This window comes from Aotus nancymaae, unplaced genomic scaffold (assembly GCF_030222135.1).
Source record: "Aotus nancymaae isolate 86718 unplaced genomic scaffold, 86718_ANA_hifiasm-v0.15.2.pri h1tg000059l, whole genome shotgun sequence".
Taxonomy (NCBI): Eukaryota; Metazoa; Chordata; class Mammalia; order Primates; family Aotidae; genus Aotus; species Aotus nancymaae.
Window position 1 is genome coordinate 70,806,806 of NW_026988473.1, and position 26,984 is coordinate 70,833,789.

The 26,984-nt window shown below is 34.7% G+C and overlaps 1 protein-coding gene across 5 annotated transcripts in view; it reads left to right on the forward strand.

Moving 5' to 3' along the window:
* The window catches only part of TMEM135 (transmembrane protein 135), a 305,900-nt gene that overhangs the window by 126,025 nt on the left and 152,891 nt on the right, over nucleotides 1-26,984 (forward strand). For 4 of the 5 annotated variants that reach the window (XM_064365385.1, XM_064365381.1, XM_064365382.1 and 1 more), the window contains one exon: nucleotides 26,510-26,575. The exons of the other annotated variant lie outside the window; for it this stretch is intronic. In XM_064365385.1, the coding sequence (XP_064221455.1) occupies nucleotides 26,510-26,575 (66 nt within the window). The remainder of the gene's footprint in view (nucleotides 1-26,509; nucleotides 26,576-26,984) is intronic. 5 annotated transcript variants of the gene reach the window in all.

Consider the following 26,984-nt stretch of genomic DNA (forward strand, 5'->3'; position numbering starts at 1 on the left):
ATAGGTTGATTACTCCCTTTTTGCTAGTCTTAATTGTATCTATGTGTACATGTATGTTAGCATGTATGATTAGCATGTATGCATGTACATATACATGTGTACATACTTGCTTCAAATCTCTTGTTGATTTTCTTCCTAAGAGAAGTTTCAGGAAATGGTTTTGGTTACTGAGTTACTACCATACGTATGGTACCATTAAGCAGGTAGTCAATAAATACTTCTTGAACAAATAATTGTGCTTTGAAGTATCTTTAGATACTTTCAGGATACTTGATGAACTGTTTTGTTAAACTCAAAGAAAAATACTGGTAGGAAATGAACTCTTATCTGTTAATGGTGAGAATCCCAATTAGTGTAACCACTTTGGAAAATAGTTTGTTAATTTTAAATAAAACTGAACATGTACACAACAATCCATTCTTTATATTCTAGAGAAATTTCTAACTATATGTAGAAAAAAGGAGAAACCAGCAAAAATATTTAGAGTGGCATGTTCATAATTATGAAAACTCAATTCAACTGGAGGGTCTATTAGTAGTTAAATGATTAAGTAAATTATATAATTATGTGATGGAATATAGCATATAAGCTTAAGTTGATTCTAAGAAATGCCAGTGAATTATTCCTTCCAAATGCCCTTGCTGTTTCCTATGTGGAAATTAAGCATCTTTAAGGTGATTATTTTTTTAAACCTAGAGTTATAGCTTAACTCTAAATATCTGGAGCTTTTGCATCTTCTAACTTTTGATTTTAAAATTTAAACCTCTACTTTCCTTGTAAAGAAAAAACTTAGTAGCAGTATAGGTATATAGAGTTGAAAGGAACAGCAAGGTTGCTATTATTAGCAGAGTTTGCTTTTTGTTATACATGTTCCTTATTCCTTAATTGTTTTTTTTTTTTTTTTTTTTGAGACGGAATCTCCGTCTGTCACCAGGCTGGAGTGCAGAGGTGCGATCTCAGCTCACTGCAACCTCTGCCTCCCAGGTTCAAGCAGTTCTCCTGGCTCAGCCTTGCTAGTAGTTGGGATTACAGGCATGTGCAACCATGCATGGCTAATTTTTGTGTATTTTTAGTAGAGATAGGGTTTTGCCTTGTAAGCCATGCTTGTCTTGAACTCCTCAGGGCTCAGGTGATCTTCCTTCCTTAACCTCCCAAAGTGCTGGGATTACAGGTGTGAGCCATCGTGCCTGGCCATTATTGTTAATGTTTTTGCCATAAATACTATAAAACTGCTTACATTTTGTCTTTGGAAAAAATGAACACTAAATTAATAGAAGGTAAATATTCAGGATATGATTTCATAATTCTCCAGACATCTAGAGCAAAGAATATAGGAATGCAGAGTGTATACTCCAAGATAATGATTTCATTTTAGTAAGTTGAGGCAAGTTCTTCAGTGGGCTTCTAGAATTCTTTGGATGCAAGTAGCAGGACACGTAACTATCAGTGACTCGCAGTATAAGTACTTTTTTTTTTTTTAAAGTAAATTACAAGCAGTTTTGAGAGTACCAGTTCCAGGATTCAGTGATATCAAGGGCCCAGGCTCTTTCCATCCTCTACTCTGGTGATCTTGGTTCATTGGCTTTTTGCTTTCATGCTTATCAATAAATTCTGTGATAATGGTGATAGTAATGATAGTAAAGGACATAAAATTTCATCTTTCTGCTGTTTCCCTAAGAGGACCTGGGCAAACCAACTGGAAGTTAGGACATACCTCTTTGAAAGTGATGTTCTGTTGATATCATGTTAGAAATCATATGACTAAATTCCTGATGTGGAAAGGGAGTGGCCTTTCATATTCCTTCTTCTGCCCTACCATTCCCTCTTCTTTCCCTACTGTCCTTTTCATGGGTTATAGAGATTAGACTGTGTATCTGGGTATCACCATCATTATCAATGATTCTTGGGACTATAGTATGGGATGAGTAGCTGTTAAACCATAATTTTAGTTTCTTTTTATTTTTTATTTAATTGTAGAGACTGGGTCTCAATATGTTGCCCAGGCTGGTCTTGATTGAGCTCCTGACCTCAAGTGCTCCTCCTACCTTGGCCTTCCAAAGTGCTGAGTTTACAGGAGTGAGACACTGCACCTGGCTCATTAGATGTTTTAAAATGAGTTAACGTCAAATTGTTAGAGTGATCTAATTTCACCCATTTTTTTATATTGATTAAAAAGATTGGGTAGTATAAAAGGTGCTAATTCTAATTTATGTATTTTGTTATAGTTTTGTGTTTTTTTTCTCTTTTTCTTTTTTTAACCTTGGGATATGATCTTTCGGTTTCTTTTTTCTTTTTAAATTGTACATATATCCTTTCAAATATTAGGCTTTATTTATTTATACATTTCCTATTTTGCTGTTAAGCTTTTTTTTTTTTAAACCAGTTTTTGCTTTATAGAAACCTTGAGTGGAAAGTTCAGAGAGTTATAGCCTAACTGTAAATATCTGGAGCTTTTGCATATTCTAACTATTTGAGTTTAAAATTTAAAACCTCTGTTTTCCTTGTCAAAAAACTTAGTAGTAGTATAGGCATGTAGAGTTGAAAGGCACAGCAAGGTTGCTATTGTTAGCAGAGCTTGCTTTTTGCTATACATGTTCCTTATTCCTTAATTTTTTTTTTTTTTTTTTTTTGAGACAGAGTCTCCTTCTGTCACTCAGGCTGGAGTGCAGTGACACAATCTTGGTTCACTGCAACTTCTGCCTCCCAGGTTCAAGCAGTTCTCCTGGCTCAGCCTCGCTAGTAGCTGGAAGTACAGTCATACTTCACCACAACCAGCTAATTTTTGTATTTTTAGTAGAGACGGGGTTTCACCATATTGATCAGACTGGGCTTGAACTCCTGACCTCAGGTGATTCGGCCACATTGGCCTCCCAAAGGGATTAAAGGTGTGAGCCACTGTGCCCGGCCAATTTTTTTTTGAGATAGTCCTTTAACTTAATTACTTCCATAAAAATCCTATCTCCAAATAGTTATATTCTGGGATATTGGGTGTTAGGTCTGTAACGTGTATTTTTCGGGGGATGGGAGGTGCACAATAAAGCCCATAATGGAGGTTTGTTATATGGAAGGCACATGTCTAGTATTTTTAAATTTTGTTTAGTTTTGTTTTTAGAGACAAGGTCTTGCTCTATCATCTGGGCTGGAGTGCAATAGTATGATCACATCTCAATGCAACTGCAAACTCTTGGGCTCAGATGATCCTTCCACCTCAGCCTCCTGAGTAGCTGGGACTGTAGGCATATGCTACCATGCCTGGCTAATTAATTAATTTATTTTTGTAGAGATGGGGGTCTCACTCTGTTGCCTCAGCTGGGCTTGAACTCCTGGGGTCACATGACCCAACCACCTTTGCCTCTTGAGTAGGTGGGACTATAGGTGTGCGTGACTGCACCCAGCTGTGTATCTTTAGTATTTTAAGAAGTAACCAGACTGTTTTCCAAAGTGATCATGCCATTTAAAATTCATACTGGCCCTGTGTGAGAGTTCTAGTTGCTCTGCATCTATGCTAACACTTGGAACGACCAGTCTTTTAAAGTTTAGCCATTCAAATAGATATACAGTCATAGCTTTAATTTGAACTGTTCTGGTGACTAATGGTGATGAATAAAAAATTAAATTTTTATGTTATTAAGTGTCAGGTTGTTCTCAGTGAACTTTCTTTTTAAATCTATTGCATATTTTAAAATTCAGTTGTTTTTCTTAATATGGGTCTTTGAGAGCTCTTTATATATTCTGGATACATGTCCTTGATGTACCATATTTTGTAGAAAAAAAGTTTCCATATTGTGGCTTCTTTTTCATTCTCTAAACAATGTCTTTTAAAGAGCAGAAGTTTAAAATTTTGATTTAATCTAATTTATGATTTTTTTCTTTATTGATTCACTTTTGATGTATATCTAAAAAATTTTTGCCTAATTTAAGGTCTTAAGAATTTATCTTATGTTTTCTTACTTTACAGTTCTAGATTTTATATTTAACTCTATGAGTTTGCCCTAACTTTTGTATTTGGTGTAAGATATCAATCACAGTTCATTTAATGTCATTATTTTTGCATATAGTTATACAAATGTTCAAGCACCATTTGTTGAAGAGTTCATCTTTTTTTTTTTTTTTTTTTTTTTTACAGAATTACATTTGCACTATTGTTGAAAAATCAGTTTTACACATATATGTAGGTCTCTTTCTGGACTGTCATCACTTTCATTGATCTATTAGTCTATGTTTAAACCCAAACCATACTGTATTGATAACTGTAGGTATATGATAACTTTAGCAGTCATGTAGTATTAGTCTTCCAATTATATTCTCTTTAGAGTTGTTTTAACTGTTGTAGATCCTTTGCATTTCAATGTAAATTTTAGAACAGTTTTTAAATTTTTGTATAAAAAGCCTTTGAGATAACTGTTAGAATAATATTTAATTCTAGATCAATTTTGTCAGAATTAATATCTTGACAATATTGAGCATTTTGACCCATGAAAATGGAATAGTTCTGTGTTTATTTATGTTTTCTTTAATTTTTCTCAGTAGTGTTTTTACTTTCAGTGTACACGTCTTGCATATCTTTATTAAACTTAACCACAAATATTTAATATTTTTTAATGCTGTTCTCAACAGTGTTGTTTTATTAGGTTGAATTTTCAATCATTCATTGCTATTGATTTTGTATATTGATCCTATATCCTGCAAGTTTGCTAAAGTCAATTTTTAGTTCTAGTAGCTTCTTTTTGGCATGTTTCATAGCATCCTCTACCTAGATGAACATGTCATCTGAGAAAAAGAGAAAATTTTACTTCTTTTTAAATCTGTACGCCTTATGAGAGTTTAAAAAAATTTTTGGAATGGAAGTTTGATTATGTCAGATGCTTTTTCTGTATCTGTAGAGATGATCATGTGCTTTTTCTTTTTGAGCTTAATATAGTGAATTACATTGCTTGATGTGTGGCCTTGTATCCTAGAATAAATCCCATTTGGTGTATTATTATTCTTATATATTGTTGGATTCAGTGTGCTCAAATTTTCTTAAGAACATTTATCACTATGTTCATGGGGGATATGAGTCTGTAGTTTTCTTGTTAATGTCTGTGTTTAGTTTTACTGTCTAGGCAACACTGCCTTCATAGAATGAGTTAAGTAGAATTTCCTTCTTTTCGAATTCTTAGGTGAGTTTTGAAAATAGGAACTATTTCTTCCTTAAATGTTTGGTAGAATTTACTAGTGAAGCAATCTGGTCTTTTTTTCTTTGGCAAGGTATTTTACTACTATTTCAATTTTTTTTAAAAAAACACATTAGCATTATTTAGGCTGTGTATTTCTTCTTGTGAGAGCTGTGATAGTTTGTGTCTTCCAAGCAGTTTGTCCATTTTCCATTTCATTTAAGTCGTCAAATTAATAGAAACAAAATTGTACATAATATTTCCTCATTATCCTTTTCATTTCTGAAGAGTTTGTAGTTTATGTCACCTCATTCCTGATAATGGTAATTTGAGCCTTCTCTCTTCTAGATTATAACCTATTTTAGGAAATGTCTTGTGTGGCTCTGAAAAGAGTATTCTACATTTGTTTAGTAAAATGCTGTATAAACATATTAGATCAGATTGATTAATAGTATTCTTTACCAGGCTTGTATCTTTACTGATTTTCTCTCTACTTTTTCTGTCAATTTTTATAGAAGGATGTTGAAATCTCTGACTATAATTTTGGATTTGATTGTGAAGTTGTATCAGTTTTTTATTCATGTATTTTAGATGCATAAACACTTAAGTTTGTTTTGTCCTCTTGATAATTTGTCCCTTTTATTGTTATGTAACAACCTTTTTTTTGTCTCTGGCATTATATGCCTATATCTAAAAAAAAATCATTGACCTGAGGAATGGAATTACTGTTCTTGACTTAGTTAAGTGAATGTCTTTGTAAAAGAAGATCAATCATTTAAACGAAATCAGCTTTCTGTGAGAACAGAGGAAGGAACTGGAGGAAGGAAGAGGAATGTTGTATAGTCATCCAACAATTATTTATCACATATGCTAAGTTTTGCCTACTTAAAAAAATTATGATAATTAAATGAAGGGTCAAATTTAGATATAATTCTTTATTCCTCACTCTCAAATTTGAAGTTAAACAGACTCTCAATTATTATAATATTTGGTATTATCCTCATTTAATGGTTGAGAAAACTCAGTTCTGATAGGAAGAGGGACTCTATTTTTTTTTTGAAACAGAGTGGAAGTATAACTCTAAATCTCAAAATTTTTAAAAATTATCTTTTGTTTGTTTGTTTTGACTTAAGTGTAAGAAGATAGCATTGTAGGGAAAAAACTTAGTGCTTTTTTTTTTAAGTTTTATTATATTAAAAGAAGCAAAGCAGGACATAACATAGTATGTTATTACATCATGTCACATTGAATAAAACGTGACAGAACATATATTTACAAAAGTACACTCTTCTTTAGAGCCAGATGACTGCTCTCAATTTGGAAACAAACCATCTGCTTATCATTTAAATTCCTGAATTACTTACCAGCCCACATCTCTAAACAGAAGTAACATACTGTTACTTCTTAAAACCGCTGTTAAGGTCCACTGTCTCCATATGTAATGCATATTTCCTGTGTACTGAATGAAAACAGATTAGACATTTATGATGTTTAAAAAGACCAAGTTGATTTCTTCTTCTTTTTTTTTTTTCTTTTAGACGGAATCTCACTCAGTCACCCAGGCTGGAGCGCAGTGGCGCGATCTTAGCCCACTGCAACCTCTGCCTCATGAGTTCAAGTGATTCTCCTGCCTCAGTCTCCTGAGTAGCTGGGAATACAGGTGCCTGTCACTATGCTGGCTGATTTTTGTATTTTTAGTAGAGATGGTTTCACCATGTTGGAATCAGGCTGGTCTCAAACTCCTTACCTCAGGTGATCCATCCACCTCAGCCTCCCAAAATGCTGGGATTACAGGCGTGATCCACTATGCCCGGCCCCAAGTTGATTTCATTAACACAGAAAGCGAATGAATTATTCTTTCAGCATTTGAAATTGCTTTAATGTAGTTAAGTACATATTTGTTCACACTGTGCTAAACCACATACCCCAAAATAATAAGTAAATAAGCACTTACTTGACATATGATATATAGTTAAGGACATATAATATAGTTAAGCACATATTTGTTCACACTTTGCTAAACCACATGCCCCAAAATAATCAGTAAATAAGCACTTACTTGACATGCTTACTTAATGAGTAAGTCCAAACAGTGACTTATTCATTAGCTGTTACATCTTGCATTTATTCTATATTTATTGAGTGTTTATCAGGTGTAAGTGGTAGAGGTATATTAGTGAGTGAAATGCAATCTATATTCTAGTGAGAATTGTAAATGAATGAGTAGTTACTATAAGGTATGATAAACTGTGGCAGAAGGATTCAGGTCTGACTCTTAACTTTTTGCTGGGACAGATGGTGGATGGAAGCACAGGTATAAGACCACTCACCTGCAAGTAAAGGTGAGTTTGGCAATGTTTGTTTGCCAACTTGCTGGTTTTTATGAGCACATATTTTTCTTCATTGAAGTAAAGTGTATACTAGAGCAATGGTTCGTAATTGGTGACATGTGTAGAATTTTGTATGGAATGAAGGGTTTTCTTAACAACTTACATATCTTGGATCCACAGCCTACCTATGAGTATGACATGCAGGCTCTGTTTTATCTTTGCTGGATTATTCATCTCTAGCATTTATTACTGACTTTATTTAGTATTTCTGTTGCTTTGGGCAGCTTCCACCTCTGCTCCCAGTTTATATGAATTTAAGAAGTTTACATGAATTTAAGATGAAATCTATCTCTAAAGCATATGAATCTCTGTCTAAAGCTTATGTGTACTTCCTAAAAAAATTTCCATTAATGTAGTACCCAGGTTTTTCCCAATGATTAGTAGGAATTGAATTACCACTGAATTGAGAACTACTTTTGGGTGGAACTGGGGAGGAGGGACAGGTAGTTTTTTGAGAATATAACTTTGTTTATATTTAATGAACATCATGTAGTTTAAGTTTACAGTTTGATGAGTTTGGGATAATGTTTATAGTCATGTGACTGTAAGCACAATCAAGATATAGAATATGTATCTCTTCCTTAAAAAGTCCCTCTTTCTCCTTTGCAGTTTTCTCTCCCTATGTCCTAGATCTCAAGCAATCACTTGTCTGCTCTCTGTCACTATAATTTTGGCTTTTCTACAGTTCATATAAATGGATATATGTTTTCATTTATCTCGGGTAGATAACTAGGGATAGAATTGCTGGGCCTTATGTTAAGTATATGTTTAAATTGATAAGAAACTGACAAATTGTTTTCTAAATTGAATGTACCATTTTGCCTTCCCACCAGCAATATATGAGAGTTCCACTATCTCCGTATTCCCTCTATCACTTGGTATTGTCATTGATTTTACTTGTTAGCCATTCTAGTTCATGTGGAGTGGTATCTCATTTTGGTTTTAATTTGCATTTTCCTAAAAACTAATGATATTGAACATCTTTTTGTTGACTTTGGCTATTCATAAATATTTGTATGTGTGTGTATACATATGTAGATTTTTTGGGTGAAGTATCTGTTGAAATCTTTTGGTCATTGTAGTTTTTTGGGTTGTGTAGCTTATTTTTAACTTTAGTAAGAGTTATTTATATATTTTGGATGTAAGTGCTTTGCCACATACATATTTGCAGATATTTTCTCTGAGTTTGTGGTTTACATTTTCATTTTTTAAATTAAGTCATGGGCTATCATGGGCAAACCATTTCACTGCAAGGAGTGAAAGGTTTTTAATTTTGATTAGGCAAATTTTATCAATGTATTAGTTATCTGGTGTTGTGTCACAAACCACTGAAAAAATGTAATGGCTAAAAATAACAGCAGTATTATTTTTGCAGAAATCTGTAGTCAAATTGTTTGCCCATGATAGCCCATTACAGCTTCACTTGACTTTGGCTGGTGTAGTTTGACAGCTAAGGTCTGGAATCATCTGAAGACTCACTTACATGACTAGCACCTGAGCCTGAGATATCCAAATAGCTGTATTTTGAAACAGAGGGGACACCTCTCTGTTTCTCTGTAGTTTCTCTTGGCATGGTGGCTTCAAGGTAATCGGATGTACCATGATGACTTCGGTGTTCCAAAGGTATGATGTCTGAAGAGAGTGAGAACAGCATGCAGAAGTCATTTTGCTAGTTATGACTTAATCAGCATTGCTTTTCTGTCTCCTTCTATTTATGTTATTGTTACAAAGATAGTTTTTAAAGGTTCCTGGTACAAGGAGAGGGAACATGTAGGGAGGAGAGTCAGTGTCACATTTTAAGAATCACATGTAGGATAGCATATATATTTTGGTGTGGGCATCTTTGGATGGTACAATTTGCAGTGGAGAATTTTTTCTAATGTTTGTTTTTTTATCCCCTAATGTAGTATATCTTTGCCCAAATCAAGATCATAAATGTTTTCTTCAGTGTTTTTTTTGCAAAAGTTTTATGTTTTGAGTTTCAACATTTAAGTCTGTGATTTATTTTGAGTTAGTTTTTGTATATGGAGTGAGGTATAGGTTGAAGTTCATATATTTCCATTTGGAAATTTCGTTGTTTCATCTTCTTAGTTGAAGAAACGATTGGTTCTCCATTCAATTCCATTGATATCTTTATAGAAAATCAACTGGACATACAGTGTTGGGTCTTTTTTTGAATTCTAACTTTATTACAATACCACACTGTCTTGATTACTTGAATCTTTGTAGTAAGTCTTCAAATGATGTCTGCCAACTTTGTTCTTTTTTTTTCTAACATTGTTATGACTATCTTGTAGCCTTTGCATTTTTTAATATAAATTTTATGCCCGGATTGTCATTTTCTGCAAGAATCCCTGTTAGATTTTGATTGAGATTGCTTTGACTTTATGATCAGTTTGAGGAGATTTGATATTATTCAATCTTTCTGTTTATGTACATAGCATATTTCTACATTTAGTTAGGTTTTTAATTTCTTGCAGCATTATTTTTCAGTTTTTAGTGTTTAGATTTTATACTTCTTTTGTTAAAGTTATCCCTAAATGTTTAACATATTTGTATTCTAATGTAATGGAAATGTTTTCTAAAATTTCATTTTCTAATTATTTTTTTGGTAGGATGCAGAAAACAGTTGTGTGTTAAATATGTACATTGTTTTTAATAAGTTTGCTAAACTTAAGACTAGATCACTTTCTTATACATTTCTTAGGATTTTTCTACCTACACAGTCAAATCTTATGTATATTTGGCAAGTTTTACTGCTTCTTTCCCAACATGTATTCTTAAAATATCTTTTCCATGTTTTATTTCACTGGGGTAGGGCATCCAGAAGGACAGCAAATAGAAGTGGTGAGAGTGGCCATCCTGACCGTATTTCTCAGTTTAGGTAGAAAGTTGTTTACTTATAAGTCTGATGTTAGTTGTCCTTTGTCAGATTAAAGAAGTTTCATTTCATAGCAGTGTCTAATCTGCACACAGAAACTCTATTAGTTATTAGAACAGGAAAAATTTTTTAAATTAAAAACATAAAAATTTAAAATTTTTTAAAAATTTAAAATTTAACAAAGGCAAAAACTCACAGTTTTTACATTATACAGCAGCAGTCTTTCATGTTTTAATATAAAGAAAGATTAAAGCGGGGGGTGGGGAGTTGGGGAGAGATAGCATGGGGAGAAATGCCACATATAGGTGAAGGGGAGGAAGGCAGCAAATCACACTGCCACGTATGTACCTATGCAACAATCTTGCATGTTTTTCACATGTACCCCAAAACCTAAAATGCAATAAAAACAAAAACAAAAACAACAAAAAAAAGAAATATTAGCTATTGATAGGTATCTTAATTATTAGAAGGGGTACAAGAGGAATTTAAGGAATCTAATAGTAGCAGGTAAAAGCTAGGGGAGGTTAGCAAATGGAGGAACCAAGGACTTGAGAGAGGTTCCTCCTTCCCAAATCCCCTCAGACTTTGCTTTAGATCTTTTTGAAGAGTTTGTAACTCATGATTTGCTGGTAGTGTAGAAACTTGTTAGAGGTCATGGGCCACAGTGGTCTGTAGAAGAGTCTACTCTTGCCAGAGTATGGATGAGCTAGAGCAGGTCTGTAGAAAATGCCCGCTGTTTTGGTAGAGAGTTACCTAGGGGTGCAGCTGAAGCTACTGTGGAAGTCATCTGCAGGAGATTCTCAGAAGCAGCAACTAGTTTGGGAGAGCCTGACCTGAGGGTGTGGATGGAATACTGTGGAAGCAGCCCCATGTAGCTGTATTGTAAGTGCTGCTGGAAAAAGCTGATCTGTGTGCAAAAGATTCTTTTTTTTTCCTATTTCAATAATCTTTATTTCATTTGCATTTTTGAAAAATAGTTATTTTGGATGTAGAATTCTGGTTTGACAATCTGGCATCTACTGTTTGTGTCAAGTCTGCCATTAAGTGTATTTTCTCTCCCTAAGTACAAAGTGTCTGCTTTTCAGATTTTTTTCTTCATCTTTGGTTTTCAGAAATTTGAATATGATGTATCCATGTGCAAATTGCTTTGTGTTTTTCCTTTATGGAGTCCTTTTAGCTTTTAGATTTCTTCCTCCTCCTCCTTCTTTCCTTCTTTGTCCTCCCTTCTCCTCCCTTCTTCCTCCTTCACCCCTTCCTTTCCCTCCTGTCTTCCTTTTTTCCCTCCTTTTACTTTTCCTTCTGCTGCTTTTTTCTCTTCCTCCTCCTCCTTTCTTCTTCTTTTCTTCCACTTTTTTCTTCAATATTTAGGAGGTTTTTGACTATTATTTTTTTGATTTTTCTTTCTGCCTTCTTTTCTATCTCCTTTCCCATTGGGGCCTCAGTTACGTGCTGTTGGACTGTTTGATACTTTCTTCTTGGTCTCTGAGTCTTTCATTTCTCTTCAGTATTTTTTTCTCTGTGTTTTTCAAATTAGAAATTTTTGGTATCTATCATCTTGAAGCTCACTGATTGTTTTTCTCTGCCATCTCAACTATTCTATTGAGCTCATCTATTACATTGTTATTTCAGTGATTGTACTTTTTTAGCTCAATTTTATTTTATTTCGGTTTGGTTCTTTTTTCTAGTTTCATTTTTCTGTTGAAATTCATTATTTATCCATCTATTAAAAAACATATTGCCAAGAACTTTTTGAATATGTTTTCTTATAACTTTTCAGCATATTTATAACAGGTATTTTGACATCTTTGTTTTTGGAATGCAACACCTGGACCCATTTGAAGTCAGTCTTTATTGACTTCTTTTCTTTCTTTCTTTCTCTCTCTCTCTCTTTTTTTAACTTGACTATGGAGCACACTTACGTTTTTTGTTTGTGTGTCTAGTTATTTTTTATTGGGAATTAGACAATTTATGCTATATATTTCCAAGTGTTCCTCCAACCTTAAGTTCTGTCCTCTGAAACTTCAAGCCAGTAGGCATTTGCTTTCTTTCACTTGAGCTGTTTGCAGTTACAGAATACACTTAGTGAAAGGTGCAGGAAACACAGAGCATCTTTGTCTTTTAGGTATAGAACCCTTTCTAATTTTTGCCTGACTTACTGTCAGGCTCCTATTTCCCACATGTATGCAAAATTAGGCAGTCAGCCAAGTATTTGAGTATAATTTATATTCAGAATTTGTGTCTCAGTCTTTCTGTGGATTTTTCCTGTCCAGAATTTCCTTCTTAAACTATAGTGGCTACAAGTTTTGAACTTTGACATGTAACCACTTTGTGGTAAAGGTATATAGTTTTCTGCTGTTGGAACCACTGGGGAGTTTGGTGAGCATTCCTTGGCAAGAAAGGCAAAAACTCAGTCCTTACATTATGCAGTAGCAGTCTTTCATGAGTAAGTTCTGCTTGCATTATGTTGTTTTTCCAATATTGCTTTAAATACTTTTGTCCAGATGTTATATTGTTTTCTGTGAAATGAATGATGTGACCTTTATCTCACCATTACTAGATGTTCCTGATAAATTTCTTAAAAAATTTCAAAACTAATATATGCACCTGGTTAAAAAAAATTGGGAAAATAGTATAGTATAAAATAAAAATATCTACAAAAATTATCAATAGAACTGTAAATTATATTTGCTAAGTTATTGCTTATAAAAATAATTAACAACAAACAGAAGTAAATATTTACAATGAATTATCCTAATGAATGCATACCTGTCCAAGTAGATAAATATGGTATTATTATATTAAATTAAATCAGTTGTTAGCATACTTTTTTCCCTAAAGGGCCAGTAAGTATTTTTGGCTCTGCTTGCCATGCAGTCTCAGTTGCAACTATTCAATTCTGCTATTGTGGTTTGAAAGCAGCCATAGACAACAGGTAAACAAATGGGCATGGTGGTGTGCCAGTAATACGTCATTTATATAATAAGTGGCAGGCTGGATTTCGCTGCAGGCCTTGCTTTTCTGAGGAAAGAAAGCCATTCCTTTCATGGGAAATGTTTGGTAATGTGAACTGCTGTTTCTCATTCTGAGGGATTACTCCAAGTGTCAGTTTTTCATTTGTGATGAAGAAAGTGTTACCTCTAATCTTCTAGTTGGGAATATACTTTGGAATTCACTCTATCTAACCATAGTGTTTTACTATATGTAATTTGTGTGCGAAAGTGTGTATGTGTGTTTTCTGGCTACTTTCAATAGTTTTTTCTTTATATTTATATTTTATGATTTTGTTCATGATGTATCTGGGGATGGTTTTTCTTTTTTTTATTATAAATTCACAGTTCATAATTGTATACATTTATGGGAAAAAGCGATATTATGATCTATGACTACAATGTGGAATAATTAAATAAAGCTATTTAACATATCCATCACCTCAATTCCTTTTTTGTGGCAAGAACTTTTGAAATTTACAGTCTTAGCAATTTGGAAATGTGCTGTACTCTATTCTCATCTATATTCACCTTGCAGTGCAGTAGAACTCAAAAGAAGAAAAAAAGAGCCATATTTCTCCTGAGATTTTGTACCCTTCAATCACATTTCATTTCCCCCACCTCCAGCCTCTGTAACCACCATTCTACTTTCTGCTATGGGTTTGATTGTGTTGGAATTCCATATAAGTGAGAACATGTGGTATTTGTCCTTCTGGGTACAATTTATACAGCATAATGTTCTCCAGTTTCATCCGTATTGTCTCAAATGACAGAATTTCCTTCATTTTAAAGGCTGAATAGTATTCCACTGTGTAAATACCCCACCTTTTCTTTATCCATTTATCTGTTGTTGGACACTTAGGTTGATTTCATAACTTAGCTATTGTAAATAGTTGCTGCAGTGAACATAGGGGTGGAGACATGTCTTCAACAAACTGATTTCAAATCTTTTGGGTAAATACCCAGCAGTGGGATTGCCGCGTCATATGGCAGTTCTATTTTTAGTTTTTTTGAGAAACTTCTATATATTTTTTCATAATGTCTGAATTAATTTATTATATTCCCTCCAAGAGTATATAAAGGTTCCCTTTTCTCTATATCCTTGCCAACACTTATCTTTCATCTTTTTGATAAGAGCCATTCATAGGTGTGAGATGGTATATCGCTGTGTTTTTAATTTGCATTTCCCTGTGATTTCTGATGTTGATTTTTTTTTTTCATATATCTGTTGGCCGTATGTCTTCTTTTGAGAAATGTCTATTCAGGTCACTTATCCATTTTTTCAATTGAGTTTTTTGTTTTCTTGTTATTGAATTATTTTTGCCCCTTACATATTTGGGATATTAATTCATTATTGGATGGGTGGTTTGCAACCATTTTCCCCTAATCCATGGGTTGTCTCTCTACTCTGTTGTTTTCTTTGCTGTGTAGAAGCTTTATAGTTTGATGTAATTTCCATTTGTCTTTTTTTGTTTTCATTGCCTGCACTTTTGGGATCAAATTAAAAACATAATCGCCTAGACCAATGTTATTTAGTCTTTATCCTGTGCTTTCTTTTAGTAGTTTTAGAGTTTCAGGCCTATATTGAAGTCTTTAATCCATTTTGCACTGGTTTTTGTCATGTGGTGTGAGACAAGACTCTAATTTCAGTCTCCTGTATGTGGAAATACAATTTTGCCAGCACTATTTATTGAAGACACTGTTCTTTTCCCATTGTATATTTGTGGTACTTTGTCAAAAATCAGTTAAAGCCATGTGTGGTGGCATGTGCCTGTAATCCCAGCTACTTAGAAGGCTGAGGCAGGAGGATTACTTGTACTCAGGAGTTTGAGACCAGCCTGGGCAATATAGTGAGACTCAGTCTAAAAAAAAAAAATTGATTGATTGTATATGAACCTGCTTTAGTCTCTGAGGCAGTCGGGAGTAGTTCACCACCATGTCAGACTAATTGTTTTATTTTTATTTTTTAGAAAATAAAACTGGCCTTCGGATGGGTGTGGTGGCTCACGCCTGTAATCTCAGCACTTTGGGAGGCTGAGGCAGGTGGATTACAAGGTCAGGAGTTCAAGACCAGCCTGGTCAACATGGTGAAACCCCATCTCTACTTAAAAAAAAAAATTAGTCAGGCGTGGTGGCAGGTGCCTGTAATCCCAGCTACTTGAGAAGCCGAGGCAGAGAATTGCTTGAACCCAGAAGGCGGAAGTTGCAATGAGCCAAGATTGTGCCTCTGAACTCCAGCCTGGGTGACAGAGCAAGACTCTGTCTCAAAAAATAGAAAAGAAAATAAAACTGGCCTTAAGCAGTTCTCCTACTTTAGGTTCCCAAGTAGCTGGGAGGCTACTTAAATGTGTGAGCCACTCTAACAGGTGATTTTTGCTTTTTATATTCACAACTATAATTAGCGTTCCTTTGTTTTTGGTTTTTAATTAATCCATCCCATATTTTTACATTCAAAAAGTCAAAATTAGTATTTGTCAAACATCTATTAATCTCAAAAAGTGCTGTACTAAACTAGACTTTGGATTCCATGTTTTACGCCATCTAACTCTTTACGGAGTGTTTTCACATATGTTAACATCTGCACTGAGCACTTTCAGACAGATTGATATTAACTGTGACCATCTTACAGACAAGATCAGTGTGCAGAGAGTTTAAATGACCTGCCTAAGGTTGCCCAAGTAGTAAACAGTTGGAAATGAGATAACTAGAAATATAGTTGCCTAATAGAAAATAAATATCTGCTAAATACAACTATTTTTGTTTTTATATTTATAAATTTCATGTTAAATTGACCCACTGAATTATTTCTGTAAGATGATGCCTATGTGATTAAAGGTATTGTAAGATGATGCTGTAAATGCATTATAGTCATACTACTCATGCCTGTAATCCCAGCACTCTGGGAGGTAGAGGCTAGGAGATCACCTGAGGTCATGAGTTTGAGACCAGCCTGGCTAGCATGGTGAAACCCTGGCTCTACTAAAAAATGCAAAAACTAGCCTGGTATGGTGATGTGTGCCTATAGTCCCAGCTACTTGGGAGGCTGAGGCATGAGAATGACTTGAACCCAGGAGGTGAAGATTTCAGTGAGCTGAAATCCTGCCGCTGCACTCCAGCCTGGGAGACAGAGCAAGACTCCATCTTAAAAAAAAAAAAGTAACTGTATATTAAGCATCTATTTCTTGTTTATTTTACTTACTATGTGTTGGTTTAATGAATTAAAAAGTATTGGACTATAGAAACATGAGTCTCTGTTGAATTTTCAGTATTTTCACTTTAGGAGCTTCTCAAACTACCTCTGCTTATAACATTTTATATTGTTCCAAAATTCTGCTTTAATTATTTATCTTGACCAGATGCGGTGGCTCATGCCTGTAATCCCAGAACTTTGGGAGTCCGAGGTGGGTGGATCACCTGAGGTCAGGAGTTTGAGACCAGCCTGGCCAACATGGTGAAACCCCATCGCTACCAAAAATACAAAAATTAGCCAGGCATGGTGACAGGTGTCTGTAATTCCAGTTACTCAGGAGACTGAGGCAGGAGACTCATTTGAACCCGGGAGGCAGAGATTGCGGTCAGCCGAGATCATGCCACTGCACTCCAGCTGGGTGACAGAGCAAGACTATATCTCAAAAGAAAAACCAAAAAACAACAAACAAAAAACAAAACACACACACATAACTTTTATCTGTTAGTGTAACAAAAATTGTTATTTTCTCTTTTAAGAGAAGAAGTCTCTGTATATTTCCCAGTCTGGTCTCTAACTCCTGGACTCAAAGGATCCTCCTGCCTCAGCCTCCTGAGTAGCTGGGTAGGCATGGCCACTGTGCCTAGCTTACTGTTATTGTTACTTTTTATTTTTATTATTACCAAACAGTATGTGTACATGCAGAACACAGAAAATAATTAAAGACGACATTTACCCAGAGATTGCTGCTGTTAACCCCTCAGTGTACATCTGTATAGATTCTTTTGATTCATGCACATATGTACACAAACAAACGCATGAAAGTCCAATCCAGAAGTTTGCAGTTATTACATCTAAGTTTTCTGTCTCTTAAGTCTTTTATTTAGCACTGTCCTTAACAACAGTCTCTTCTTAACTTATTAGTTAATTTATTATTTTTTTTTATTTTTGAGATGAAGTCTTACTCTGTTGCCCAAGCTGGAATGCAGTGGTGCGATCTCGCCTCACTGCAACCTCCACCTCCTGGCTTCAAGCGATTCTCCTGCTTCAGCCTCCCAAGGGTAGCTGGGACTACAGGCATGCGCCACCATGCCTGGCTAATTTTTGTAGTTTTAGTAGAGACAGGGTTTCCCTATGTTGGCCAGGCTGGTCTTGAACTCGTGACCTCTTGATCCGCCCACCTTGGCCTCCCAAAGTGCTGATATTGCAGGTGTGAGCCACCTCACCTGGCTGTTAACTTGTTTTTAAAAAAGGACATTGTAGACAGTTATTTCCCCCTGCCACTGACATAGAAAATATTGATTGAATGTTTTTACTATTAATCAACTTAGATGTAATAAAAACTCAAAGGAAAGGGACATTTCAATCAGAATTTGCTATAGGTTTATTTACAAATGCTGAGAATTTGCTCTGTATTCATGATTTTTGACCCTTGTTAGTGGTTGTTTAGGTACAAAGAAATAAAAAGCAGTCTCTCTAGCAGAAATCAAAAGAAAGTTGTATACTTCATTGCTTTCCTATAGAAACAAAGGAAGCTTAACTGAATTGGCAGAATGCTATTAGAATGAGATATCCTTAAAAATGTTGGTGGGAAGAGCTGATGAAATAGATCAGTTGGGAACAAAGGATTGAATTTGATCTTCTTCTTCTACTGGAGAAGATACTGAAAACAAATTTGATCTTCAGATTGCCTAGGGTTTTGAGACATGAGAAAGAAAGTAATTTGACCTGGTTTTGAGAAATTATTGCATACTTTTTTTAAGTGCTTGCTGCCTCTGCCTTTCCTCTTTTGCTCCACAAATATATAAAGCAAGTAGCCTGACCTACATGAGAACTGGTAAAAATCATATCACTAGATTAAACAGAATTAAAAAAAGAAACAAAGATTGAAGGTGTAGTTTAATATATGCATCATTAAGAATAGAATAATCCAAGAACATAATAGGTGAGAAATGTTTTTCTTAATAAAAATTTCTGAGAATAGATAGACCTTTTGACATTTAATTACACATGCTTTAATAAAAATCTATCATAGTAAATTTATAATTTTTGTTTGAGTATGTAAATAACCCTTCTCCTTCCCATTATTGGTCTATTATAAATCTTTCAATAAATTATGGTTTGGGTTTATATTCATATTGTGCTGAATTTACAGAATTTAACAGTTTGCTTTAAAAGATTTAAAAATTTTCTAACTTAGCATTTAGATACCAACTCCCCCCATACCTTTGTGTGTGTGTGTGTGCATACGTAGAAATGTTCTAAAGATTCTTACCTCTCATTTTAAAAAAGTTAGAAAACTTTTTGCTCTTACTTATAAATTACGTGCTGTATTTTACTAATAAAGTCTATAGCCTTGCTTAACTTTTTCTTGACAATTTCTAAACTGTGAATCTTTCTGTTTTTCTAATGCCATAACTGTGGATTTGCAGCCACAAAGATTTGTGTTTTAGCTGGGCTTAAGTGCTACTTAGCAATTCTGTGTGCTGTTTACTTATGTGTTCCTATACTCTCACCCCTGTCTTTCTGTTAGTGTCTTTGTCATTCTAAGAGGTTTATTCTTTCTTCTAATTCAGAGAGGGAGAGGGAAGGGGAAGAAGAAAGGGGGAAAGTTACACAGCGGGAGAGGGACAGGGAAAGGGAGAGGAAGAGAATTTAGTTATATTTGGACCTTCTTCCTTTTAACATAGATAACAGATTGCTATGTATGTTCTTAATCCTATCTTAAATAGTTATCTTTCTTAGTCATAGCCATTTTTCTTCTTGTATCCGTAACTTCTTACACCTTACTGACTACTGATTTCTACTTAGCTAGTAAAAATGTGTTAAAATCTCTTCTATCCTAAAAATATCCTGTTACCATTTTCTGTCAACTATGATTCTCTTTCTAGCCACAACTCAATCTCCTTCCTTATCTTTAGTGTCAAACTTTTCAAGGTTACTTATACTTTACTTCTCATTCAGTGCTCAACTATACTCTCATCTGCACTGCTCTATTAAAATTGTAAAGTATTTGAACTATTGGACACTGTTGATTACTTCTCTAAAGTTTTTTTCAAAATTTAATTAAATATTTATGTGTAGTTTAAAAGGGAAATGGTGGCCGGATGCGATGGCGCATGCCTGTAATCCCAGCACTTTCGGAGGTCGAAGTGGGCGGATCACCTGAGGTGAAGAGGTCGTGACTAGCCTAGCAAGGCAAAACCCCGTCTCTACTAAATACAAAAAAAATTAGCTGGGCATGGTGGCACATACCTGTAATCCCAGCTACTTGGGAGGCTGAGACAGGAGAATCGCTTGTACATCGGAGGCTTGTTGTAGTGAGCTGAGATTGCACCACTGCACTCCAGCCTGGGCAATAAGAGTGAAACTCTGTCTCAAAGAAAAACAAAAGTGAAATAATACACTGCAAAGGTTGTAGAAAACATTAGTATTCTTCTCCACTCCTTCTAACACCTGAATTCCACAACGCAGAGGCAACCACTCGCAGTCTTTGTCTTATTTCCTCTGTTGATTTGTTATATCTAAATTAACTTGCCTACAGTGCTATTCTTGTTTTGGTTTACACATTACTGACTTCCTACTACAGAAGATGGGAATTTGGTTTTCTTTATATTCTGCGGTAGTGGTGGAGATGTTCACAAATATGGCAATACATAAATTTTGTTTAAAATAGTATTTAATGTTTAACGTATTCTGTTCAAACTGTGTAACTATTATTCACAGCTGAGCAACTTTTCCTGCTACCTTACGTTTCTTTCATAGTTAATAATTGCCTCACTTTTTATTTGTTTAGTTTCCTTGTACTTATTACTAATTTACTTCCTAACTTTGTGACATAAGATTCTTTTTGATATTGTCAAGGACACCTTGTAATTTTTCAGTTATATTTCTCCCTCCGTGGAGCTACATCATTTGTGTAAGTTTATCATCTTGTTCCGGTCTTGTCTGACTGCTTGGGACTTACCTCTGTAATTTGTTAAATCCCAGTTGTCTTTTCGGATTTACTTTGTACTTTACTGATTGTGACTAGGAGGTAGATATTTTTAGATCTTGCAAATCTGGAATTATTTTTATATTATCTTCAGAATTAAGAGTTTGATTAATACAGAATTCTGTGTGGGAAATTCCTTACCTTCCAAATTTGAAAGCATTATTTTATTTTATTGTCTTCTAGTTACAAGTATTGCTGTTAAGTAGTCCAGGGTTGTTTTGTTCTTGTTTTTTTGTTTAATGAAATTTCAGGATGTGGTTTAATGTGGGTCTCTAAAAAATCACTGTGCTAAGTATGAGTACTTAGCAGGCTTGGGCTGTTTTTTTTCTGCCCCCCTGGAGAGGGATCCTCTTATTGCCTGCCTTGAGAATGGAAAGTGGTTGGGGTATAAGCATAGTTCCACTGTTTTTGGATCAATGGAAAGAGATATAGTAAGTGGTGAGTTGGGATGGGTGGTGGCCTAACATTCGCTATGTACAGTTTGACTTAATTTCCCATAGTTATTAGTATAGTGTCTCACTCCTACCCTAATTCTCCTAACTCTGGCTTATTCCCTTTAGAGAATCTTCTCTTGGTATAGGAGCGAGGTGATCAGTGTCTAACTGGGCAGGCAAGAAGAGAAGAGTCTAACTCCTTTTTAGACTGCTTTGCAGCCAGTCCACCAGTTCTCAGCTTACCTGTACACTGGCCTTTTGGTGCCTTTCTATTGATGCTTCCAATTCCTAAAGTTCTGCTGAACATATTTTTATGCCTTCTGACTCTTCAGAGAGTGAAGTTATAGCTACCTTTGTACTGTTAAGTCAGTTACTCTCTTGTTCATGCTCCTAAGTTTCGTTGATATTTTTTGTGTTCCGACAACTCCCTTATTGTGTTCTTTTTTTCTTTGTGGTTTATACTCTTTTATTTTTCCTTCTTTCATTTTTGTAGTGTTTCTGGAGGGAGTGAAGTTAAGTCTATATGTTCACTGGAGTATATTTAACCTAATGGCTTTTCTTTATTTTGAAACTCTTTACTCTTCACTTCTAGGATTTTATTTTTCTGGAATGCCTTCTGATTCTTATGTTACTTTTATTTTTTTGAGATGGATTTTCACTCTTGACTCCCAAGCTGGTGTGCAGTGGTACGATCTTGGCTTACTGTTACCTCCGCCTCCCATGTTCAAGTGATTCTTCGGCCTCAGCCTCCCAAGTAGCTGGGTTTACAGGCGTGCTCCACCACGCCTGGCTGATTTTTTGTATTTTTAGTAGGGACGCGGTTTCACCATGTCGGTCAAGGTGGTCTCGAACTCCTGACCTCAGGTGATGCACCCGCCTCGGCCTCCCAAAGTGCTGGGATTACAGGCAGGAGCCACCAGCCTGGCCCTTCTGTTACTTTTCAGCCTTCCTTGCTGTATCCTTTTCTTTTGCCTCACTTTATATATTGTTATTTCTTATTATTTTTTTCTTCAGCTTTCGTAATTTGTCTCATCAAGTTTTCTGGTTACAGTCAACTCTTTATACACTGATGACACCAAAATGATATTGATAGTTCTTACCTATATTCTGAGGTCCAGTTCCATAATATCTGTTAGGCATCTTTTTATATACATCTCCCACATATATCAGTTTCCTTACCTCTTCTCCAGTTCTCTACCTCTTGTACCCTTTGATTTTATTAGATATATATTTAGTTTTTAAATTTAAAATTCTGTGATGTTTCTAGTTTATATATAAATTCTTAAAATTTATGTTTGGTAGAGTATCCTTCAAATTACATAATTTTGATTATTAAAGGTTAGAAATGCATTCCTTATATACCAGGTTAGAAAAATAAAAGCACATATTGAACAGAGGAACATGCATCGTCTTCTTGTCTCAACCATCATGCTGTCTCAGCCATCTCGGTCCCAGTGGCCGTCTTATTTGTCCTCAAACATGCCAAGCATGATCCTACCTACAGGCTCTTGTGGCCTTCTGACTAGAACCTTCTTTCCTCCAATTTTCAAATTAGTTGATATACTAAAATCTTGTAGAGGGGGTTTTGACAAATAGTAAGTATTGAGTTAGTGTCAGCAATTATTACTGTCATTATCATTGTAATATCCATACTGGCTATTCACTTTCTTGTTTCACTTAGTTTCCACTGAAATTATCATCTCCTAAAAGAGGCTACCCTTGATTTAGTCTATTTAAAGTATCCCTTCTACCTCATTGTTCTTCATATACTTATCATGTTTATTTTTTTCATTGCACATATTTACATGCATATGACTTATTTATTTTTGTATTTATTTGCTTCCCCTGTCCCCTAGATGTAAACTTCTTAAAACTAAAGGAGTTATCAAATTGACCCTATCGCTAATTCCTTCAGTTTGCCCTTTACAGTGCTTATGAAATAATTGTTCAATAAATCCTAAACAAATCAATATCCTTTTCTTTCTGTATATTGTAGTGTTCTACATGGTATCAATGGAGTTCCCATTAAATATTCTTTGGATACAGTCCTAAGGAGTGTTTTACTAGTGTCTGAATCCTTGGCAATTGTAAGATGGGGAAGCATTGGAAATAGCAATAACTATTGTTTTTTAATTGTGGTAAAATATATGCAATGTTAAATTTACCATTTTAGCCATTTTTCCATGTACAGTTCACTGGCATTAAGTAAATTCACATTATTGTGCAGCCACTACTACTATCCATCTCCAGAACTTTGTCATCACACTGAAACTCTGTCCATCATGTAGTATCTCCCCATTTCTCCTCTCTCAGCCTCTGGTAACCACTGTTCTGCTTTCTGTTTCAATGAATTTGACTACTCTAGATACTTCATATAAGTAAAATCATTCAGTATTTGCTGTTTTGCCTCTGGCTTGATTCACTTAGCATAATATCTTCAGTGTTGACCCATGTTGTGCCATATATCAGAATTTCATTCTTTTTAAAATCTGAATAATATTTCATTGTATGTATATACCATATTTTGTTTATTCATTTATTTATTGATGGACACTTGGGTTGCATCTACATCTAGGCTGTTATAAATAACACTATTATGAACATGGGTGTGCAAATATCTCTTTTAGAGCCTACATTCAGTTGTTACGGATATATACCAAGAAACAGGGTTGCTGGGTCGTATGGTAATTCTATGTGTAATTTTAAAAGTAACTGTCTTACTTTTTTCTGCAGTGGCTCTGCCATTTTTCATTCCTATCAGCAGTGCACAAGGGTTCCAATTTCTCCACATCCTTCTCAACACGTTTTCTATCTTTTTGATAATAGCAATTCTGATGGGTGTGAAGTGGTGTCTCATTGTGGTTTTGATTTGCATTTCCCTAATGATTAGTGATGTGGAGCATCATTTCAGTGTGCTTATTGGCTATTTGTATATGTTCTTTGGATAAATTTCTGTTCAAGTTCTTTGCCCATTTTTATATTAGGTTGTTTAGTATTTGTTTGTGAGTTGTAGAAGTTCTTAATGTACTCTGGACATTAACTCCTCATCAGATGTGCAATTTGCAGATGTTTTCTATTTCATGAGTTATTTTTTCATTTTGTTGATAGAGTCCTTTGATGCACCAAAGTTTTTAATTTTTGGTGAAATCCAGTATCTATTTTTAGTTAGTTTGTTTGTTTTGAGACTGAGTTTTGCTCTTGTTGCCCAGGCTGGAGTGCAATGGCCTGATCTCTGCTCACTGCAACTTCTGCCTCCCAGGTTCAAGTGATTCTCCTGCCTCAGCCTCCCTGGTAGCTGAAATTAGAAGCGTGTGCCACCATGCCCAGCAAATTTTTGTATTTTAGTAGATACAGTGTTTTACCATGTTGGCCAGGCTGGTCTCGAACTCTTGACCTCAGGTGATCCACCTGCCTCTGTCTCCCAAAGTGTTGGGATTACAGACGTGAGCCACCATGCCGGCATATTTTTAGTTTTGTTACTTGTGCTTTTGGTGTCATATCCAAGGAATTATTGTAAAATGTAATGTCATGAAGCTTTTTTCTTATGCTTTCTTTTAAAAGTTTTATAGTTTTACATCTTAAATTTATGTCTTTGATCCATTTTGAGTTGATTTTTGTATATGGTAGACGTAGAGATCTAACTTCATTCTTTTACATGTGGATGTAACTGTAATAGGTCTGTTTCCTAATGTGCACAGCAAGTCAGTATACCAAGACACCAGATTGCAGCAGAGATAGATGTTTAATTGTAGGGCCGCTCAACTAGATGAGAGGAAACCTCAAATCCATCTTCCTGTGGAGTTTGGGGCTAGAGTTTTGAAGGGTTTTGGAGTTTGCCAGAATTTGGAGATGGTTGGTTGGTCCAAGACTACAGGGTGAGGTCATGGGACAGGGAGATGAAGAAACTGTATTCTTATGCTGATTTGGTTTCTCTTTGAGGATCTTTAAGTTGGTTGGTGTCAGCTGTTCTACTGAAATTCAGGATCTGCTTAAGAATTCCAGATCTTGAATAAGCAAAAGCCTTATGATTCTAATGTCAGAGATCCTATCTATCTTAAACAAAAATCTTACAACCTTAGTGTCAGAAATCCTATTTGTAGTAACAATGGGGATTCAAATGGAAAATATGTACTGTTTTTAGACTTTTGATTACAAGGAAGTGGGTCAAAGTACAGCTGATTTATACTTAATTATAACTATATTTCTATTCAGAATTCTTGTTAACCCTGTGAGGACAGCTTCATGGATATCCAGTCTTTTAAGTTCCATTATTGAAAAGATTGTCCTTTGCCCACTGAATAGTCTTACTACCCTTGTCAAACATCATTTGACTATATATGCAAGGATTTATTTTTGGGTTCTCTGTTCTATTCCATTGTCTTAGATGTCCATCTTAATGATAGTACCAAATATTTTTGATTACTCTAGGTTTGTAGTAAGTTTTGAATCAGAAAGTGAATTCTTCAACTTTCTTCTTCTTTTTTTTTCAAGTTTGTTTAGTCTATTTGGGGTCCCTTAAAGTTCTAAATGAATTTCAGGATGGGTTTTTCTATTTCTACAAAAAGTGCCATTGAGATTTTAACAGGGATTGCATTGAATCTGTGGATCACTTGGGTTGTATTGTTATCTTAATAATAAGTATTCCAAACCATGAGCACAGGATGTCTTTTTATTTATTTGTGTCTTCTTCAGTTTCTTTCAGCAATATTTTGTTGTTTTCAGAGTAAAGTCTTTCACTTTTTTCCCCTCTAGGAGTTTTTTTTGATGCTATTGTAAATGGAACTGTTTTCTTAATTTCCTTTTCTGATTGTTCATTGTTAGTGTATAGTGAGCAATAACTATTTTGGGGTGTCACTTAATATATGACATTACTAAATTACTTCATCTACTGTCTGTTCCTTAGTAATAGATAAGTGATTTGAACTAAATTCAAATGGAAACTAAAATTCAGAATAAATGATAACTTCTGAATTGAATTTAAATGCTAAATTTTAACTTAATTTTTGTTCATTAAACTAAGGTTTAAACTTGTCTAAGCAAACTAATTTGAAACTGTAGTCCTGGACGAATACCAGATTATCAGAATAACCATTTGAAACAATTAAGTTTGAGCTCTTAAAAGATTGTGATGGTGATATTTCTGGGGTATAATTTAGAATTTCTAGGTCTCCCTGTCCCTTGTAGATAGTTCTCTAGTTGCCTGTTTTCTATTTTTTTGTTGTTGTTGTTGACAGGGTCTCACTCTGTCATCCAGGCTGGAGTGCAGTGGCTTAATCATAGCTCACTACAGCCTTGAACTCCTGGACTTAAGCGATCTTCCTGTCTGAGTAGCTGAGACTATAGGCATATACCACTTATTGGTGGTTCTCTAGGGGTTGCTCTCTGGATATATAATAGTATTGAATGTTTTTCACATTTAGGGCATGGGATATACAATTGAGGAGAGATTATAGATTATATATATATTTTTTAATTTACAGGCCACAGAAACACTATTCAGAATGGCTGTAGCAAGAGGAACCATCACAACATTAAGAAATGGAGAAGTAAGATGAGAATTTTGATATAGTTATTAGTTGTTAATTTTATAGTTTGTGATTTTTAAAATATAAAATGTGATAAAATCTATGATGCTTTGTCTAAGAAATAGAGAGATATCTGATGTATATACTATTGAATGTACCTGATGAACAAATCTGTTTTAATTCACAGTCATATTAGAACCAGATCTTAGGTTGAAAACAAATTGCTGTCTTTTAATCTTTAGTTATCAAATGTTATTACTCTTGAAAAATGACATTTTATTAATAACTTCTACAAATGTTTTTAATGAAAAAAGAATCCCTTACCTTTTGCCTTCTTTCTATTTTGTGTTATACAGAATTGATACTTATTTCTTAAGATAAAATAATTGGAAATGTTGACATTTACCACACGTGGAGAGAAGGGAGGGAA